The following is a 14,339-nucleotide window of genomic DNA, read 5'->3' on the forward strand; positions in this document are numbered from 1 at the left end:
AAAAAAAATGAAACAAATTTATATGGAGTCTTACTTCTAATAAGAGAGAGAGAGTGAGAGAGAGAGAGAGTGAAAGAAAGAGACAGAGATATCAATAAGAGCGAGAAGCATAATCAGTTGCAGATATGAAGTAGGAGGGGAATGCAGTGATAAGGGCAAAACAGTGTATATGATATTTGATCTTCAAGTAGATTCAATCCAAAGTATAGATCAAAGCAATCCAACTCTCCAGAGGTTAGAGCCAGAGGTTAGAGCCACGGTTTCATGAGGCCTGCTCAGCTAATACACTTAATATAACTAGGAATAGCATTCAAGGAATAGTACGGAACTTAATTTAAACAATCTGTAGGAATTTATGCAGATGTATGACATATTTGATGTTTAAACAATATCTTCAAAAAGTATGTAATGTCGGAAAGATCGGCTTTTGGCAGCTGAAATCAGTGACACAATCTTTTAACTTTTAGCACTGATGAGAGGATATCAAACAGCAGCGATAGAGAAACAAATATTTTTCAAATTTAATGTGGTCAAAAGCTTTTATTGTCTGTATGTGGAGGAAACTTGTTCACCCCAAGAGCAACTGACTAAGGACGCCCCACAGATACAGCCCTTCCCACAGTATGAAATTGCAGCGAAAGAGGAAAACACATGTTTTGTGGCAGGATAGGTAGGGTTCTTGATGTATGTGTATTAACTGCATGAGAATGTATTAAGAGATCAAATAAGTACCAAAGGATAATAACAAAAACAACGCAAAATACAATAAACAAATAACGCAATACACAAAAAAGAAATAAAACGAACTTAGAGTATGAATGAGTGTGAGAATGTGTGTGAGGTTCAAAGAGGACAGAAATTTTTCCGACGGTTGCCGACACTCCGCCTTAGAATGATCCTCACTCGTCCTTCCAGCGGAGACTGAAATCCATCGTCGAATTGAAGCGGCGCCTTTAGGGGAAGGGCATGTCCTCGACATTTGCCAATGCTGAGACCCTTGCCTTATTACGGTCACTGAACGAGGGCGACGAGTGATGAGAGATAGCCATGTTAATGCTTAATGCTACTCGAGATCATCGGAGTGGATAAACTTCACGTTTTGGTTAGCTCCATGGCCATCGATTTTTTTTTTTTTTATTATTGGACAGCAAAATAATTTTACTTTTTTTTCCGAAATAAAACAGAAATACTTTTTCCCGAAAAAAAAAAAACTTAAATTTGGAAAAATGCTCGATATGTGTTGAGCTCTGTATTCAGTTTGAAAATGAAGAAAAATAGCTCAGGCTCCTAGTCACAACATAGCCTCGATTACATAGCCTACTCAGCAAAAATGGAAAGCCTACTCAGGAAAAATTGAGAATGAATCGTATAACCAGTTATCTGAGCTTACGTTCGCTCAGAATCAATATCCTACATAGCCGAACCTAACTAAGAAAGCAATTATTGGGGTTATCAGCTGTCAGTAATATATTAGCCGAAATGCTAATCTAAGGTCAAAGGATTATAAGATAACGTTTTTATACCCTGAACCCATTAAGAATGGGAAATGGGAAATAGTTTTGTGAAAAGTATGTAACAGGCAGAAGGACTCATCGCAAACCCTATAAAGTATATACATATATATTCTTGATCAGAACCACGAGCTGAGTCTATATAGTCCTGTCCGCCTGTCCGTCCGTCCGTCTGTATGAAGTCATCGATCTCAGAAGATATAAGAGTTAGAGACTTGATATTATAATATGTGCGTATATACAGCGCGGATATCGATTTTGTCTCAAAAAATCGATAACTCATTCCGTTATGTTGTTATCGATTAAAAATATGATCGAATATTAGTTGTTTTATTATATCTCCTACACATTTAAAGATATATAACACCAGCATCAAACTAACTAAAGACGCCCCACAGTATGAAATTGCAGCGAAAGAGGAAAACACATGTATTATGGTAAGATAATATATTAAGTGCATGAAAAAGTATTAAGAGATCAAATAAGTACCAAAGGATAATAACAAAAACAACGCAAAATACAATAAACAAACAACGCAAAATACAAAAAGAAAAGAAAACTTAGAATATGAATGAGTAGGGTGTGAGGTTCAAAGAGGACAGAAATTTTTCCGACGGTTGCTGACACTCCGCCTTAGAATGATCCTCACTCGTCCTTCCAGCGGAGACTGAAATCCATCGTCGAATTGAAGCGGCGCCTTTAGGGGAAGGGCATGTCCTCGACATTTGCCAATGCTGAGACCCTTGCCTTATTACGGTCACTGAACGAGGGCGACGAGTGATGAGAGATAGCCATGTTAATGCTTAATGCTACTCGAGATCATCGGAGTGGATAAACTTCGCGTTCTGGTTAGCTCCATGGCCATCAATTTTTTTTTTATTGTTGGACAGGAAAATAATTTTACTTTTTTTTCCGAAATAAAACAGAAATACTTTTTCCCGAAAAAAAAACTTGAATTTGGAAAAATGCTCGATATGTGTTGAGCTCTGTATTCAGTTTGAAAGTGAAGAACAATAGCTCAGGCTCCTAGTCCCAACACAGCCTCGATTCCAAAGCCTACTCAGCAAATAATAATAATAATAATGATATTTACCCCCACCAACACGAAAGAATTTATTAAACTAGGCTGTCTCCCTCTCTCTCTTCACCACTCACTCCCTTCCCTATACCTACCCTTCCCTCGCCTTTCCCATCTCTCACCCATCCTCTCAAGCTCCCTTCCACTCTGTCCCTCCTCTTTCTTCTACCTCTATATCCTATCCCTCTCTCATCCGATCCACAACCCTCAAGGTCAGTGAACCCTAAAGGTCATTGAACCCCTCAAGATCACTGGCCCCTCAAGGTCACTGACCCCTCAAGATCACTGGCCCCTCAAAGCCACTGACACGTCAAGGCCACTGGCCCCTCAAAGCCACTGACACGTCAAGGCCACTGGCCCTCAAGGTCACTGACCCCTTAAGGTCACTGATTCCCCAAGGTCACTGGCCCCTCGTGGACAGTGGCCCCTCAAGGTTCAGGCTATCTCCTAGTCAATCAGTCTCGACTAGAGACTTCTTACTTGTTTATTCAGGTTACACCTAAGTAATCCCTACCCCCTAGTAAACGGTATATGAGACTAACATTTTCCATGTAATAAACTAGAAAGACATCACTTGGAAATATCCATTGGAGTCTCGTCCTTCACTGTTTTACATTCATCTCCGTTGTCCAACTCGTTCACGTTCTTTTTGCGATACATAACCAGTAAATGGAACTACCTACACTTGGTGTTGTACCAAGGACTAAGAGATATATAACACCAGCATCAAACTAACTAAAGGCGCCCCACAGTATGAAATTGCAGCGAAAGAGGAAAACACATGTTTTATGGTAAGATAATATATTAAGTGCATGAAAAAGTATTAAGAGATCAAATAAGTACCAAAGGATAATAACAAAATAATAACAACGCAAAATACAAAAAAAAAAAAAAAGAAGTAAAACTAACTTAGAGTATGAATGAGTGTGAGAATGTGTGTGAGGTTCAAAGAGGACAGAAATATTTCCGACGGCTGCTGACACTCCGCTTTAGAATGATCCTCACTCGTCCTTCCAGCGGAGACTGAAATCCATCGTCGAATTGAAGCGGCGCCTTTAGGGGAAGGGCATGTCCTCGACATTTGCCAATGCTGAGACCCTTGCCTTATTACGGTCACTGAACGAGGGCGACGAGTGATGAGAGATAGCCATGTTAATGCTTAATGCTACTCGAGATCATCGGAGTGGATAAACTTCGCGTTCGGGTTAGCTCCATGGCCATCGATTTTTTTTTTTTTTTATTGTTGGACAGGAAAATAATTTTACTTTTTTTTCCGAAATAAAACAGAAATACTTTTTCCCGAAAAAAAAAAACAACTTGAATTTGGAAAAATGCTCGATATGTGTTGAGCTCTGTATTCAGTTTGAAAGTGAAGAAAAATAGTTCCAGCTCCCAGCCACACACAGCCTCGATTCCAACGCCTACTCAGAAAAAAATAAATCAAACTCGAGGGCAAAGCCTACTCAATGAATTTAATATCAATTCTATCCTCGATTCCAAAGCCTACTTAGGCTCAATTAATAGTGCTTTAGTCGAGACTGCTTGATCAAAAATATATGTACATACAATTTCCCATTTCCAATGGGTTCAGGGTATACAAGCACTTTTCTTTCATATATAATGTGTCCCACTTTATCGGTATTAATATCAAGTATACGCCTTGGTAAACAACTGAAGTAATTTTCAGCTAATATAAGCAAAATAGATGACGTGGATTTATTAAATTAGTGTATTTAATGACTGAAACTACTTTATATGTTGAAAGGACCATATACATAGATGTGGCGTGTTCTATTCGTCATAAAGAGCCTCATCAATGCCGTCAAGATCAGTCCACACTGTGGACTCCACAGTATTCCCCAGACCTTACACACCTGGACTTTTGACATTTGGCACTGATAAGACGCAACAAAGAATGCGAGAGAAAATATCAAATTGCGGCGAAAGAGGAAAACACATGTTTTGTGGCAGGATAGGTAGGGTTCTTGATGTATGTGTATTAAGTGCATGAGAATGTATTAAGAGATCAAATAAGTACCAAAGGATAATAACAAAAACAACGCAAAATACAATAAACAAACAACGCAAAATACAAAAAAAAAAAAGAAATAAAACGAACTTAGAATATGAATGAGTGTGAGAATGTGTGTGAGGTTCAAAGAGGACAGAAATTTATCCGACGGTTGCTGACACTCCGCTTTAGAGTGATCCTCACTCGTCCTTCCAGCGGAGACTGAAATCCATCGTCGAATTGAAGCGGCGCCTTTAGGGGAAGGGCATGTCCTCGACATTTGCCAATGCTGAGACCCTTGCCTTATTACGGTCACTGAACGAGGGCGACGAGTGATGAGAGATAGCCATGTTAATGCTTAATGCTACTCGAGATCATCGGAGTGGATAAACTTCGCGTTCGGGTTAGCTCAATGGCCATCGATTTTTTTTTTATTATTCGACAGCCAAATAATTTTACTTTTTTTCCGAAATAAAACAGAAATACTTTTTCCCGAAAAAAAACTTAAATTTGGAAAAATGCTCGATATGTGTTGAGCTCTGTATTCAGTTTGAAAGTGAAGAACAATAGTTCAGGCTCCTAGTCACAACACAGCCTCGATTCCAAAGCCTACTCAGCAAATAATAATAATAATGATATTTACCCCCACCAACACGAAAGAATTTATTAAACTAGGCTGTCTCCCTCTCTCTCTTCACCACTCACTCCCTTCCCTATACCTACCCTTCTCCCGCCTTTCCCATCTCTCACCCATCCTCTCAAGCTCCCTTCCACTCTGTCCCTCCTCTTTCTTCTACCTCTATATCCTATCCCTCGCTCATCCAATCCACAACCCTCAAGGTCAGTGAACCCTAAAGGTCATTGAACCTCTCAAGGTCACTGACCCCTCAAGGTCACTGATTCCTCAAGGTCACTGGCCCCTCAAGGTCACTGATTCCTCAAGGTCACTGATTCCTCAAGGTCACTGATTCCTCAAGGTCACTGGCCCCTCGTGGACAGTGGCCCCTCGTGGACAGTGGCCCCTCGTGGACAGTGGCCCCTCAGGGTTCAGGCTATCTCCTAGTCAATCAGTCTCGACTAGAGACTTCTTACTTGTTTATTCAGGTTACACCTAAGTAATCCCTACCCCCTAGTAAACGGTATATGAGTCTAACATTTTCCATGTAATAAACTAGAAAGACATCACTTGGAAATATCCATTGGAGTCTCGTCCTTCACTGTTTTACATTCATCTCCGTTGTCCAACTCGTTCACGTTCTTTTTGCGATACATAATCAGTAAATGGAACTACCTACACTTGGTGTTGTACCAAGGACTAAGAGATATATAACACCAGCATCAAACTAACTAAAGGCGCCCCACAGTATGAAATTGCAGCGAAAGAGGAAAACACATGTTTTATGGTAAGATAATATATTAAGTGCATGAAAAAGTATTAAGAGATCAAATAAGTACCAAAGGATAATAACAAAATAATAACAACGCAAAATACAAAAAAAAAAAAAAAGAAGTAAAACTAACTTAGAGTATGAATGAGTGTGAGAATGTGTGTGAGGTTCAAAGAGGACAGAAATATTTCCGACGGCTGCTGACACTCCGCTTTAGAATGATCCTCACTCGTCCTTCCAGCGGAGACTGAAATCCATCGTCGAATTGAAGCGGCGCCTTTAGGGGAAGGGCATGTCCTCGACATTTGCCAATGCTGAGACCCTTGCCTTATTACGGTCACTGAACGAGGGCGACGAGTGATGAGAGATAGCCATGTTAATGCTTAATGCTACTCGAGATCATCGGAGTGGATAAACTTCGCGTTCTGGTTAGCTCCATGGCCATCGATTTTTTTTTTTTTTATTGTTGGACAGGAAAATAATTTTACTTTTTTTTCCGAAATAAAACAGAAATACTTTTTCCCGAAAAAAAAAAACAACTTGAATTTGGAAAAATGCTCGATATGTGTTGAGCTCTGTATTCAGTTTGAAAGTGAAGAAAAATAGTTCCAGCTCCCAGTCACAACACAGTCTCGATTCCAAAGCCTACTCAGCAAAAAGTAAGTCAAATTCGAGTGCAAAGCCTACTCAACGAATTTAAATTCAACTGTATGATGTATCCTCGATTCCAAAGTCTACTTTGTAAGAAGTAAGAGGGCTTCAGTCGAAATTGCCCGACTACGAAATCTCCTGAAGCCTTAGAAGACGGATTTTCTAGTAATTCTTCGTTTCACGTTAATTTATATATAAATTATTAGACATGTTATCGATTTTTGGAAATAGTTCGATTTGCTAAACAGGGACATACAAATTAAATTTCAGGTGTCCAGATCTAATAAGTTCTGAGATAGACATGTTCATATATACTACAGACAGACATCCTTATCCAAAATATATACTTTGTGGGCCCTGCCAGGCCTCCACCTGCCTGTTACTTACATTTCAGCAAAACTATTATACCCTGATATCTCATTTTTCCATGGGTACAGATTATTCAAAAAGTTCAACCGAAGTTTAGTGTATAGATTCAATCTTTATGCAAGAACAATATTCACATATTATATATACATATGATATATATAATTACGTATATTCAGTATTCCAAAGATGACCTAAGCTGAAATGTAATTAGGTTCCATGTTTGACACTTGTCTGTAAACTTAGCTCTTAATTAATTATGTGTATATGTTATCATAACAATTGTATCTTACAAACAAACAAACAAATAAAAAAACGAACTAGAATTCTTTCATGTTAAGCGCAAAATATATAATATGTATATGTATATAAGGCATTCTTTTGAGTACTATTCAAGAAAGTTAGCTTCTTAATGGTTTAATGACTTTCATTATATTTAGTAGATCTCATCATTGAATCCATCGAACCATCGATTGGAGCTGCATTGCATGTTCTTGTATAATAAAAACGAATCGATTTTATTACATTATTGTTGAAGTTTGTTTATAAAATTCGTTGGATAAATGTCTGGAAGTCGATGATTTCTGTGTGGTTTATTGGTAAAAACAACAAAAAAAAAAAAAAAGAAAAAAAAAAAAAAAAAAAAAAAAAAAAAGAAAGATGTTTTCTAAACAAGTTTGTGGGGCGCTGCTATAATCTCCGCAATCAATAGCTCTAAATGTGTTTATATAAATATATATATATGTATATATAGATATATATATATATATATATAGATATTTATATACATATCCATTAGATGTTTCTCTCTGAGTGTCTGTGTGTGGTCTGTGTATGTGTGTTGCCTAGGACATGTTGGCTGTGTAAGAAGGACACTTCCGATGTAAGTACGTTCCACAACAATATTGAGCAACTAACAATGATCCAAAGTTGGCTCGGCCGTCTGCCCCGCCCACCCGCTTTATATATACCATTATTATTCATGCTCAACGCCAGTCTATAAACGAGAGATATTTTTGCATTGATCGCGCTCTTGGAGCAGGCAGGCAGGCAGGCAGGCAGGCGGGTAGGCGGGTAGGCGGGCAGACTGGGAGTCGGGCTGGCAGTCAGTCAGTGTTCGCATGCTGGACAGTTGACACTTTAGTGGAAGATCAAATCCGCATCGGGTGCACCCTTCTGGTGCTTGAACTTGTTCTTGTTGGGCTTCTGGTAGTAGCTCTGCGTAAAGTTGCGCTGTTGCAGCGGCAGGAGCGACTCTTGATAGTCCTCCTCCTCGATGCGCTCTGTTATGTTCAGGGTCAGTCGCTTGACGCGCTCCTTCTCCTCGCGCGTCTTCTGCTCCTGCAGCTTCAGATTGATGGCCAACTGGGAGTCCGATGGGGCCACAAATGACTTGAACTGCTGTTTGCCTCCCTTATTGCCGCGCACCATCAGCACAAACGGCACAGCACCGCTGCCCTTGCCACTGCAACCGCCACCGGCACTAGCCTCTGTGGCGGCGACATCATTCGAGGAGGTGGCAGCAGTTGCTGACGTTAAATGGTTGCCACCATCCCAATTGTGGCCATGATTTGTGGGAGTGCTGGGGGCAGAAGCATTGCCCTTTGAGATCTGCATTGCATTGTTGCAGTTTAGCTGGTCGTAGGACTTCTTTTGCAGGCGCGCCATCATGGGCACCGGTATATCCTTGTGGGTGGCTTTGAGTGGCGGCTCCTTGAGTCGCTCCTGATACGAGTCGCTGGTCATCTTCTCATACATTTGCTCGAATTCCAGATCCTCCTTGGATTTCTCCGGCGGCGGCGGTGGCGCCACTGGCTCCACCTCATATTCAGTCCAGTTGCCTTGATCTGCCTCCTCCGAGCCGCCGGCCGCTTGACGTTCCCGCTGATCATCCGATGAGCCCGAGTCATCCGTGACCTTGAATACAAATTGTAATGCCATAAATAGAAACAAATCGGCCTAGAGAAATATATATATACACGACTTACGCCATCGTCGAGTTCGTTGATTTCATTGATCGTATCCAAGCTGGAATCCTGCGCATTATTGTTGTTGTTGCTGCAGGCTCTCAGCTGTGGATACAGCTGCTCCTGCAGCTGATCGATGGCCTCTTTGGCCTGCTCCAGATTCTTGTACAGCTTCAGCTTCGGCCGCACACTGGCCAAGCAGTCGCGATAGGTGTGATCGACGAGTATGGGAAACAGATCGGAAGTATTTTCCGACTTGCTGAACACCGGATGCGACTTCTTGTGCCAATAATAGCGCTGAAAGAACACCAAGAAGTAGTCCAATCTGCGGAAGAGAAGATAATGGTCTGAATTAGCCACTGACTTCAAAATAGTCCAATTCCAATTAAATTACTTCTTGCGCGTGGCCTGGCTGGTGAAGTAGGGAGCACATGTATCGAGCAGCATGCAGGCGAGCTTCAGGCGAAACAGACTCTCCGGCGGATCGAGCGGCGATATGACAGACTGATCCAATGTCACACCAAGCGATATTATCGAATAGAGTGTGTTCAGTATATGCGAGGATTCCACCAGCTTATAGTTGTACATCTCGCCCAGGTACTTGGCCATGGCGATGCGACGCTGCGACATCTTGGGCGAATGTATCTCGAGGCCGGCGCGTATATCCTCGAATACATTGTCGATGACAATGGTGACAGCACGCGGCTGGTAGGAGCTCAGTCCGGAGACAAGATCGGCCAGGCAACGGATGAGTGGGAAGCGCAACAGATACGCTTTGCTCAGGCACTTGATAGCATAGTTATAGACATCCGGATCGTCCCAATTGATGCGTCGCAGCATCTTAATGCAACGCTCCACATTCTGCTTGCACAGCTCCTCAAATATCAAATGGCGTATATACTCGTGCATTACCGGCCGTGGGGCTAGCTCACGCTTCGCCGACTCCGGCGGCTTGACCAGATAGTAAACACTCTCAATTTGCGCCGCATGGCGCGAATCCATTGCCGTCGCCGTCTTCATGCGCAGCATCTGATCGAGAAAGACGTTCATCAGCAGCCGCGAGTCACGGCAATTGTACAGATAGACGCCGCTGACCTCGACAAAGGCGCACGCCATCTCGATGTGATGATGGATAAAGTCACGCAGCAGCATCTTCAGGCAGCCCAGAGCATCGAACTTCTTGAACAGTCCGAACTTGACCAGTTCGCCAATGAAGCGTACGATCTTCAGCTTCGACTCAATGTTCAGCTGATTCTTCTTGCGGATGTGCCACTTGAATTCCTTGCGCAGCAAATCGGACAGATCGGCGGCCACATCCGTGTTGCACATGTGCACAATGGCCACGAATCGTGACAGATATGGCAAGATATCGAGTCGTGTGCGCTGCACACTGAATATAGTTCGCGTTAGCTTCTTCCGCTGATGCTTTGTATTGTAGTTGAGCAGAAACTCAATCGCCGCCGAGTCGATAAGCTCCTTGTTCACGCAGTTGAATAGATTGAGTAGAAAAACATCGAACTGTTGCCGTAGATTTTGGCTCTGCGATTGTGTCTGCAATGTCCCAACATAGATCAAGAGAGAGGGCGAGAGACAGAAAGAGAGAGAGAGTGTGATTAGAATTGTCTTTGCACTATCGAATCAAGTTCGACCTAAGCAGCTGCCTAACCACTCACCGTTTGTTGTTGCTGTTGCTGAAGAGCACAGCGCAAACGTGTGAAAGAGAGAGCAATAGTAATAAGAAAGTGAGAGATAATGAGAATAAGAATGAGAGAAAGGGAGAAATAGTGAGAGTAAAGAGAGAGAAAGAAGTAGTAAGAGTGTGAGACAGAAAGAGAGAGAGATAATGAGAGTAAAAGATGAGAAAGCAATGGTAAAAGTAAAAGAGAGAAAGAGGGAGACAGAGAGAGATAATGAGAGTAAAAAATGAGAAAGCAATGGTAAGAGTAAAAGAAAGAGAGGGAGACAGAGAGAGAGACAGGAATAGTGAATGTAAACGAGAGCGAGATAGCTATGATGCACTTACCGTTAGCTGCTGCTGCTGTTGCTGCTGTTGACGTCCCAATTCCATTAGCGCACTGCCCATTTTCTTATCAATGGGCAGAGGAGGAACAGCAGCAGTTGCACCTGGAAGTGCAGTTCCTGCTGCTATTGCTGCTGCTCCTAACTCAGCTGCAGCGCCTGGCTGCTGTTGCTCCTCCTGATCCTTGTCGAGCGCCGTATCGCTGGTCGCTGATGGCGGATCATCCATATCTAGCTCAGCATCGATATTTGCATCGATGGCCTCCTCGGTCAGCTCGCTAGGCTCTTCGAGCGTTTCCAGATCCACTTTGGGCGCCGAGAAGTTGGGCAAAAATTGTCGCAAGTCTGGTAAATCGGTGTAAAAGGCGCGCGTCTCCTCATCGCCCCACGGGTCGAGCGTACCAAAGGCGGCGCTGTCCAGCATATTATCGATGACTGTGCCCGGATTACAGCACTCCGACTCCTTAGTCAGCTCCGGCATCGGTTCACCCAGCAGCTCGGAGAGCGACTGAGCCGAGGCGAGCAGTTTATCGAAGCTCGCCTGCATCAGCTCGCATTTCTCACGCTTCTCCTGGCTGATCTCGCCCTTGCATTCCATGGTGCGTCTTATGTTCTTGGTCATGTTCATGAGGGCGGCCTGCTCGGCCAGCACATGCTTGCAGAGCGCCTTGAAGTATCCCTTGAGCATGGTGCGCAAGTTGAGCTGCTTGTCGGCACTCAGGAAATCCGATTTGGGCACCTCGATGTCGTATTTGAGAGCCAGCTGCTGCATCTTTTGCGGCACCAGGCCGGCATACTCCTCGCCACAGTGGCGACAGAACGACAATATTATTGAGAAGTTGCTATGATCGTCCTTGTCCATGGCTATCAGCTGCACCAGCACCATCCCAAGCAGCGCCAAGCCCGGCTTCATCTGTATAACACCCGAGCTGACCAGCTCTGCGAACAGACGCAGATCCACGCGCAATTTACTCGGATTGCTGATCTTCTCTGTTGTCTTCAGAGCCTTCTGCCAAGCCTCAAGAAACTGTGTACTGAAGTCCGCATAGGTGCAGTGCAGCTTGGAGGCCAGCGTTACCACGGCTGGCACATCCGTCATCTTCAACTTGGCCTCCGTCAGAGCCGCGCATATTTCGGATATATATTTGCTTAGATTTAGGGCCGAGAGTTCGCGCAATAACGAGTCCAGCTGTGTGCTTGTGAAGAGTTTCAATTTCTTGACAAATGCCGTATTCTTCTTTAGGCTCGAGTCAAGGCGCGCAAAGTATTCGTCGCCGGGTAGCTCGAAGTTGGCGTTTTGCTGTCGCAGCTGACGCTTGGCGTCTATCTTTTCCTGCAATTCGCTAATGAATTGCTTCAGTTCAGCCAGTCCCTCAACCTGATTGGCTGGGACTCCAACGATTCCTCCAGTCGCTATGGCATCTGATGATTCGATATCTGCCTCGCTTACAGTTGCACTTGCTGTTGTTGCCGCTGCCGCGTCAGATGCTGATGTTGTTGGCACTGTGGGCGCCTCACTTATTTTGTTGGCGCTCATGGCATTAAATAGGTTGAATTCGGTTGTTTAAGTTCTAAAAATTGCTTGCTTTGCGAACTGTTCAACCAAATCTCTTTTCGAATATTATGTGTTATTTGATTAAACTGCATTCGCCTTCTAGATCCCCAACTAATGTTTCGATTTCCAAGTGTTGTCTAGTGTTGTTTTTTTTTCTCTTCTTTTTTTGCGTTGACCGTTTTCGTGGTGCACATCGAACATCGCACATCTGTATGTAAGTCATGTGTACACACTCATACTTTAACATAAGCTGTGTGTGATATTATATATCGATGAGCGTGACCGGCACAATGTTATGTAGATGTATCGAACATACAAATGTATCGAGATGTTATTGAAAATGTAATTGTACAACTTTCAGAAACCGAGTACCAGTATTTTAAAGAGAATTATTGAGAGCTCTTAAGCCGAAATTAAACACAAAAATGGATAATATACTAAAATATTACTTCTCCACACACTTGGACAAATTGATTTAACCCAGACAATAAAGGATTAGGATAGTCGCTCACATATTTAAAATAAAATATCGATATAACGATAAAAACATTTCACATCGCTAAACATGTGGCAACTCCGGTGTTTTGACAAATTCATATATTGTGCTTGCCGCTATACGGTCACATTCAACCAGCTGCAGTCATTAAAGCAAGTTTCTCAAAATGTTCAAAAAGTATGTATTAAATATAAGCAGATGCCTATTTGGCAACTAACTTTTGTAGATATATAGATTCGAGGAAAAGGACAGCATTTCATCGATTCAACAACTCAAATCGTCCGTACAGAAAGGCATACGTACAAAACTATTGGAGGCATATCCAAAACTAGAAACGCACATTGATTTAATATTACCCAAAAAAGACTCGTATCGCATTGCCAAATGGTAAGCATTTCAGTATCTATATATTGAAGACTAATAGCATTCTAACTAAATTTTGTACATAGCCATGATCACATCGAACTGCTGCTAAATGGTACCGGCGAGCAGGTATTCTTTAGACACCGGGACGGTCCATGGATGCCGACATTGCGTTTGTTGCACAAATTCCCATACTTTGTTACCATGCAGCAGGTGGACAAGGGTGCAATCCGTTTTGTTTTGAGCGGCGCCAACGTCATGTGTCCTGGCTTAACATCGCCGGGCGCCTGCATGACGCCGGCGGAAAAGGGCACAGTTGTTGCCATCATGGCTGAAGGCAAGGAGCATGCGCTAGCAATTGGACTACTCACGCTTTCCACGGAAGATATGTGCGTAACAAGGGCTTAAATTAATATTCATATATAATTTGTTTTTAATTCTTTGCCTCTTGCAGCTTGAAGAAAAACAAAGGCATCGGCATTGAGACGTATCATTTCCTCAATGATGGTCTCTGGAAATCGAAACCCGTGAAGTAGAATGGCTAGCATGGCTAGTTGATAGAGCTGTGGCAGCGCCTCGTCAGGCACTCGTGTCCTACTACATAGTCTTCGAGAGCAAAAGAATGTTTTTGATTTTTTTTTTTTTTTTGCGCATATTAAGCATTTGAAAGAGCATTGTATTTAATATTTTTGTAATTTTAAATGCGAGTTAAATTATTTTAAATCAATTCGAAATATATACAATTGAAGTGCACTCAAATGCCAAAAAGGCGTGCGCATTCACTTGCGCACTCAGCGGTTGGCGAAACCACCTGTGGCAGTGACCCTGGCGTTGGTGGTCAGGGCTGTCTTTGGGGATGGTTGTTGCACCAATTTGACCAGAGATTTTAGGTTGGAATGTTTTATTGACTTTTTGATAATTGCCATAAGAGCTC

The 14,339-nt window shown here is 42.6% G+C and overlaps 2 protein-coding genes across 2 annotated transcripts; one reads left to right on the forward strand and one right to left on the reverse strand.

The window, feature by feature from the left end:
• Window positions 1-1,943: 1,943 nt before the first annotated feature.
• Upf2 (UPF2 regulator of nonsense mediated mRNA decay) lies at window positions 1,944-12,804 on the reverse strand. The gene is made up of 4 exons (XM_018014032.2): window positions 10,996-12,804; window positions 9,367-10,523; window positions 8,994-9,297; window positions 1,944-8,922 (listed from the first exon to the last, which is right to left on the reverse strand). Exons 1-4 carry the CDS (start codon window positions 12,526-12,528, stop codon window positions 8,146-8,148), a joined length of 3,771 nt encoding a protein of 1,256 aa, XP_017869521.1. The 5' UTR covers window positions 12,529-12,804; the 3' UTR covers window positions 1,944-8,145.
• Window positions 12,805-13,069: 265 nt separating this feature from the next.
• On the forward strand, window positions 13,070-14,158 carry MCTS1 (malignant T-cell-amplified sequence 1 homolog). Its single transcript, XM_018016474.2, has 4 exons — window positions 13,070-13,219; window positions 13,277-13,429; window positions 13,492-13,794; window positions 13,860-14,158. Exons 1-4 carry the CDS (start codon window positions 13,209-13,211, stop codon window positions 13,939-13,941), a joined length of 549 nt encoding a protein of 182 aa, XP_017871963.1. The 5' UTR covers window positions 13,070-13,208; the 3' UTR covers window positions 13,942-14,158.
• Window positions 14,159-14,339: the final 181 nt, after the last annotated feature.

This window comes from Drosophila arizonae, chromosome X, assembly GCF_054131065.1.
Source record: "Drosophila arizonae isolate 15081-1271.41 chromosome X, UAZ_ARI_1.0, whole genome shotgun sequence".
Lineage (NCBI taxonomy): Eukaryota > Metazoa > Arthropoda > Insecta > Diptera > Drosophilidae > Drosophila > Drosophila arizonae.